Below are 7,500 nucleotides of genomic sequence, written 5' to 3'. Positions count from 1 at the left end.
TTGGTGACACAAGTTTCATTGTAGAGAATGGAGTGGTTTCAATTTTAGATAACGAGGATGATCAGACCAGTGACTCGTACAGTGACACAAGTAGCGACAGTGATGATCCAACATTGTATGTTGCTGTTTGTTTTGTTTTTTCTTTCTAGTTAATTATAGTTAGGTCTCTGTGGCTATGTTTATGGCCGTCAAAGTTGAGCTAAACTTCAGAACTTATTTCATAAAAATTATTGTCCCTATGCTGAGATCTATTGTAGATTTAGCACTCTGACTGATTTTGGAGAATTCGAGACACATATTTTTCTCAAGAGGTCAGAAATATTATAAAGTGTAACACTTAACCTGTGGTTACTGAAACTCGACAGCTATTTTTGCATGCATCTATAACTATCTCAGACCAAGCCAGAGCTTGTCAAAGCCTCTGGTAATAGGAATTTGTTTCCTGATGTCTTTTTTAGGCTAGTGAATGTAAATATTCTTATCTGCAACATGCACCTTATATTTAATACATGTTTATTTTCAGTTATAATATATATTTTCTTTTTCCATCACCCTTAGTGATTTGAATTATCTTGGTGATGCTCTACGGGAGCTTGATGAGGATCTTGACGATGACAGTCAATTATTGACTGACAGTGAAGAAGACATGTTCTACAGGTCAGTGAAGTTGGTTTTGTACTTTGTTGCTTGAGAACAAAATAACTGTTAGCATTATGGGGCTGTGCTAGCGCAAGACTCTGGTGGTGGGTTCATGATAAATAAATTAAGATTAATTCTGTATGTTTAACAGTTTCATGAGAATAAAAAAGGTAAGCGAAGGTAATGCAACTATATTTTACTTCGATAATTTGTGACAGTGCACTCATTTTTCCCCCTCTCTCCATCAATTCTCCATTTTAAGGGTGTTCAAAGCTAGACAAAGCTACTCAGAAAGGAGAAAAGGACTACCTTAGATGTTATGTCACCGGGGATCACACTCGGGACCTTGCACACCAAAGGCCATGCCAATTGTGTCACCCGTGTAATATTGTTTTTATTTTCTCATAACATATAGGGAAGAAGAATCTGGGGATGAAATAAGTGCCATGGGTTCCTCTGGAACAACTGATAAGGACCGGTCAGCATCGCCATCGCCTCTTCATTTATCTGTAGCTACGCAAACAGATTCTTCTACAGCAGAAACACCTTCCTCTCCAGAAACAACCACAGCCTTTCCCACTCCACAACCAGTCCCTTACGTGAAAAATGCCCTGCGTGCAAGTCCATTTAATCGTATAGAAGAACAGGCTTGCCTTAGCAAGGAAATCACTCTTGTTGTAGGAACAAAAGTTGTTTGTTCCCTCGACCTTCTCATGCAGTTGTTTGTTGAAAAGTGTCGCCACCCTGGTTGTCCGCTAGCAACCACAGTGGACCACACGCTTTGTGGCACTAGTGTTTTGATCAAGTGGAAATGTTCAGCGGGTCATTTTGGGAAATTCTGGAGTTCCCACAAGGTCAATGGGGTCCTGGCTAACAATCTCCAGGCATGTGGTGCTGTCCTTCTGTCTGGTAATAACTTTGCTCAAGTTGAAAGGTTTGCCAAGTTTTTGGGTTTGTCTTTCGTATCAAGGTCGACATTTTGTCGGGCTCAAAGGGTGTATTGCATCCCAGCTATCAATGAGTGGTGGACATGGCAGCAAGGTATTATCAACCATGAGCTGCAAGGCCAAAACCTTGTTGTGATGGGTGATGGCCAGTGTGATTCTCCAGGGTTTACAGCTAAAAACCTATGTTATTTTTTAATGGAGATGACCACTGGATATATCATTGACGTGGAGGTTCTCGATAAGAGAGAAGTCGGGCTAAAGTCTGTTAATATGGAAAAAAAGGCTCTGCAAAACATCCTTGAGCGAATCACAGGTGTTCTGACAGTGGGAGAAGTTGTTACAGATGCCTCAGCAAGTATCAAAAAAATGATGGGTGAGCTTAGAAATCAATGTACTTTTGCTTTTTACCTTGCAGCGTTTTCCGATTTACTCAAGACAAAAGTAAGAAGTAGTACAAAGTACCAGTAATTTGTGCCTTGTTGAATTTCCAACTTGATACTCAAAAATTAAATAATTATGGTGATGAGATCTTTTAGTTGTTGTCAATGCCAGCTGAGCACTGAACTTCAGCAATTTAGACATGCAGTGTAGTAGCACATTCACTTTTGTAAGCCATTTGAACCCTACCCTAGATATTATACCCTAAGGTACTTTGTTATTGTTCTGCTTTGGATATAGGTGTAGGTCAGTATCGTTGTACACACTTGCTATACCATCATGGCGAGGAACCAATTAAATCTCTCCATTTTCAAAGAGAAGTCTACGATTTTTTTTGGTTCAAGGTTGGTGGGATTCTAACACAGCAAGGCATTTTTTATTAACTTTTTTTTTTTTTGTGTTTCCAGGAAGTGCCTTTCCAACAATTTTCCATTCTCTAGATGTTTGGCACAAAGCCAAGAGCATTAGAAAATGTATCAGTAAGGTAAAAAGTAAGGTGCATAAATTGACCTGAAATCAGCTGTGTGTATATGTAGTAAAAATATCCGGACCCCTTTGAACGATTTTCAATACATGTCTCGGTAAAGGTTACATAGGTTACAATTTCAATGGTAGCAGTTTTTCAAACATTTACTGGGACAGGTACAGTAGATTCACACACAGTGCATGTTTTTGCCAAATCTATCATAATTATATATTTACCTTCATTTTTATCTCAGATTGGCAGTGCAAAGAACATGGGAAAAATAAGTCAGTGGGCAGACCACATAATTAACCACTTTTGGTTTTGCTGCGAAATGGCCTCCAAAGAAACTAGCAGTGATGAAGAGGCTCTAAGGAAGATGAAGGTAATTATTTTGTACATAAGCTGGAGTCATTCATTTCACAAACTTAGTTCAGGATGATGATTTCTAATCATTCTGAGTACAGTGTATTTGATTGTTGTTGGATTAGCAACTTACTTTCGATGACTTCTACTTCATTATGCTTATGTAGAGCTAAAAATATATTTCGTGAAGGGTCTGACTGTTCTACACTTTCTGGTAAATGTAATTTCATATTATAATAGTCGAGTCTGTGAACCTTTTTTGTTGAATATGAATGTGCTTGTTGAGCAGTGAAGTTACTTTGTTCAAGCTAAACTTGTGAGAACTAAAACCAAAGAATACTTGACAAAATAAAATTAACAAAATTAATAATAACGAAGTAAACAAAACTAAGGAGGGCGGTTAGCCTGCCCTAAAATGGGGCACATGGTATCACACTTTTTTACAGTACACTAATGTACACCAATGTTTCTCACTATGCAGGATAAATGGATTGGCCTATTGCATCATGTCTGCAATGACCATGATTGGCCTGGAGGGAGCTGTGACCATGGTGAGTTACCGGAAGACCATTCTCTCCCATGGTTTGACAGGAGAGCAAAGGATTTTGAAGCACTGCAAAAGATCATTCTTGACCCTGCCCTGCTGGAGAGTTTCAAGTCCTACATCAAATTCAGGTGAACATGGAATTACTTTTTGTTTTTCCTCTTATATGCAGGGCTGTCGCTTAGATTTCAAGATGCAGGGTACATGCTACACTGTATTTAGGCAGGGACTTAAACAGCTACGAAGTTCAATTGGTCTTAATAGTTTATCAGTTCTGTTGGATATACACAAAAACTGTAGAAACAGTTATAGCTCTATTAAATTGTAAGTGAACCGTATCAGTGGAATCCTTTTTAAATAAAATCTCTACTGCGGTCTTCATGTATTGAATGAGGTTTTGATATTCATTGAAAATATTAGTATTAAATTAAGATATTTTTGTTATTACTTCTTTAGACACACCGGTGCTTTGGAATGTGCTAATAGCATGTCTCTTATGTACACATCTAAGAAAGTGTCATTCACGTAAGTCACATTGTTTCCTTTTACCTTTGTGCAGCATGGTTTAAGCCAACAGTTAAATAAGTGAATGGCAATAAATGACACTGTCATATTTGACCAGCATTGTAAGAGGTCATGCAAAATCTTTGCCTCTTAAACTGATCCATGACAACATTATAAGTTTCTCGTTATTCATGTCTGCGCACAGCAGGTTTAATTATCAGTCTTGAATGTTAATGAACTGGATTGGAGAACTTTTTGATATTCTCTTGTGAGGATTCTGTGAAGTTTTATCGTCACTATTTTAACTTATTGCAAAGGTACAGCTGTAGCTTATCATGCATGTTTCCCTTTAATATTGAATTTTTTTATAACATTTTCAACAACTTCCAGGAAAACAGTTTATAGAGCAAGGAAGAAATTGACTGCTATAGATTGGAACTACCATAATGATCTGCCAAATGCCACAAATGAGGATGCTGAGACTGTGATCACAAGAAAGTATAATCAACGGACAAAATCTTGGGATGTGAGGACAGTAAAAGTGTCCAAAGACTATGGATACATTTGGATTCTAATGGCAAAGATTTTCAAACTTCGCGTTGATGATGATGATTCAATCGCACGGGAGGTTCCACTAGAGGCAGATGATCCGAGACTCATTGCTCCCACCATTGCAGAAAGTGAGCCTCCTCCATCTCATGAGCTCCTTGCGAGAAGGAAAAGTAGATTTTCACAATTTTCACAAACAAGTAGCTGATTAGTGTTGCCGAAAACAAAGCTTCAGTGACTGTAGCTTTTAGTATATCTTTTGAGACATAGGGGGTAGTCTGAGTCCTAGACTGACACATTCATGGCAGATGCAGTAGCACTAGTCAAATAACAGTCCTACCAATGTTCATGACTGTCTTTCCTTGTCTGTAGTGGCTTCTCCAAAAATCTTCTGCAATAGCCCTTTTCACGGTTAGTTTTTCTCATTTGCATTACAATGTAATCTAACGTGGGTGCGATGCAATTTCAGGTTTAAACTACAAAATAGCCTGAAATTGCCTCACATACATGCTAGATTACATTGTAATGCAAATGGGAAAAACTAACCGTGAAAAGGGCTATTGGTATAGGATTTAATAGAGCGCAAACCAATTATGGAATAGGACACATTTTGGGCATCCTACTAAAGAACAGTTACGGATATCAGATATTGTTAGAAACAACATTTATTTACAGTCTGTCCCCTTTGATTTGTTTAAATAGTAGTCCCGCCACTGTTCATGACTGTCTTTCCTTGCTTCCAGTGGATGGGAAATGGAAGCACTTTCTGTTTTCCTAGCTATTTTTAGGGGTGCAGGTATGGGACTGGGGTGTGAGCACTCACCTCCCAACAATGTGGCCCAGGTTCGATTCCAGATCTCAGAGTCATGTGGGTTTAGTTTGTAGTTCCTTCTCTTCTCTGGTCAAAGATGTTTTTCTCAGGGTACTCTGGTTTTCCCCTATCTGCAAAAAACGTCACTTTCCAAATTCCTATTCGATTCGGCTACAGTGGACAAGGAGAACCCATTATTATTTTTATTTATTTTTATTTTTTTTTGGGATCGATTACTGGCAACATTTTTAGCAAGGGTTCCCTGTACAGTAGCTTCAATATAGCTTGATGTTGAATAGTGTAGCCAGATTTGGTGAATGTTGTAAAGAACCTCGCAATACCACGGTATGTCCTGTGGGTGATGTGATTTTTATCAAACTGATATTACCATAATAACAGAAACCCATATGGGTTGAAACGTGTAACGGCCCCTTGTAAGCTGGGAAACAAGCTTCTGAATATTCATTTTGCTAAGTACCATATTTGGAACAACCAGAGCGAGGGGTTTCCAAATATGGTACTTAGCACTGAAACATTCAACCAATCAGTTCGCACTGAATATTCGGAAGTTGTGAACGCGCGTTACACGTTTCAACCCTTGTGGGTTTCTGATAATAATTTATAATAGTTATGGTGTACAGTACACCAGTGTTTGTCAACAGAACATTCAGGCCAGTGATTAATTTTGATTAGCTGCCATAAATCTGTTCATTTTAAATGTAGAGTTTCTGTCATTCCAATGTTGAAATAACAGACTAAACTACCCTTGGTTAGAATTTTCAGAGACAGGAAATAACACTCAACTTTTAGCTTGTGTTCTTCAGATGCCAATGTAACAATACTAGGGCAGCAGTCTCTTTCAAAATGAGAGATACTCATCCTCTTGAACAGTCTTTATTCCTTATTCCATTTCACAAGAAACTGCATTGTTATATGTAATAACAAAAATTAAAGTTAACAACTCCATTGTGCTGCATGTAATAAAGTCTATTGGATTGCACAGTAGAGAAGAGGATTTTTTGCTAATTTTGTATGGTTGTGTACCAACAAGAAAACTATTCACAAATAGAAACTGAAAGTCTAGAAAAATCTGATATCATATTACTAGTTATTCCTTGTCTTCATTATTATAATTGTTCATGTAAGTTCCAAAAGTGCCACAAAACAGTAAATTGCGCAAGGCATGTATGACCCATAATGCTTTACCTGCCAAAATTTACTTGTGTACAAGTAAATGGTAGAGTTGTATGTAGAAAGAAGGTTTCTGTCATTTCTGCCAGATACCCTTCATCAGGATGCTTGGCTATTACTTGTGAAGTGAACAATAAATGTCAAACAGAATTGCATAGTGCCTCCCACTATAGACCTCTTCAAATACAGTTGAACCTCTGCTAATAGCCACTTTTTTTAACAAGGACCAGTTTCTTCAGTCCCCAAGGTGGCCGTTGAGGAGAGGTTCAACTGTACATAGATCTGGGCAGTGTTTTAGAAGTGCACTAAAGCTAGCCTACTTCACCACGAGTGCAAATCAAAACTTCTACACCTATATGAAATAGCTTGAGATAGAATGACAATGAAATAATGCATAATGAGGCTGAATAATTAGGCTCTGTTGGTGATCCTTGTGGGTAATCATATGTGTTTTTGTTTTACTGGACAAGCTTTTCAGAGACTATTGCTGTAGTTTTTTTTCTCCAGTGACATTTCAGTGCTCTCGGAACCCCATATATATACCTGTCGCTGAAGGGTAATGTCGGCGAATGCAAAGTACACAACAAGAGGGAACAACTTTTCTCTTCCTTTTTCCCAGGTAGCCATAGGTATCTAAAATATAGTTTCTATATGCAGCCTTACGGAAAGTACGGCTACTACTGTCCTGTCTGTCATTGCGGATATCTGCTGTATTTTTGGCACAAAGCAGTAAATATTCTGCATCTAAGCAAAGTTTTCGAAAGCGCCTTGTTTGCGAAACACAATTCCTTCGCCCACAACACTTGTTCTCCATGTCTTGCGGCATAGTGCGACAGCAACTACATTTGCACCATTCTGGAACTGGCTCATGGTCAATAGATTGTGTACTTGCTGATGGCACATTCAGAGGTGAGGTATTATCATCGCCAGCAACATTGGGTTCTTGGTCAGAGTTATTGCTCTCATCTTCTGGTTCCATAAGTAAAAGTGAATCGACATAATCCATGCTGCCTACACCCCTTTGTAATGCTCTGATGGCCAATGTTTT

The 7,500-nt window shown here is 38.4% G+C and overlaps 1 protein-coding gene across 1 annotated transcript; it reads left to right on the top strand.

The window, feature by feature from the left end:
* Positions 1 to 1,781: 1,781 nt before the first annotated feature.
* On the top strand, positions 1,782 to 4,772 carry LOC138012636 (uncharacterized). Its single transcript, XM_068859463.1, has 6 exons — positions 1,782 to 1,963; positions 2,436 to 2,508; positions 2,744 to 2,872; positions 3,335 to 3,528; positions 3,854 to 3,922; positions 4,292 to 4,772. The coding sequence occupies exons 1-6, from the start codon at positions 1,782 to 1,784 to the stop codon at positions 4,656 to 4,658; spliced, it is 1,014 nt and encodes a 337-aa protein (XP_068715564.1). The 3' UTR covers positions 4,659 to 4,772.
* The last annotated feature ends 2,728 nt before the right edge of the window (positions 4,773 to 7,500 follow it).

The sequence above is a fragment of the Montipora foliosa genome, chromosome 8, assembly GCF_036669935.1.
Source record: "Montipora foliosa isolate CH-2021 chromosome 8, ASM3666993v2, whole genome shotgun sequence".
NCBI classification, from domain to species: domain Eukaryota; kingdom Metazoa; phylum Cnidaria; class Anthozoa; order Scleractinia; family Acroporidae; genus Montipora; species Montipora foliosa.
Note: the sequence above shows the minus strand (reverse complement) of the source record. Positions and strands in the feature narration are given on the sequence as shown.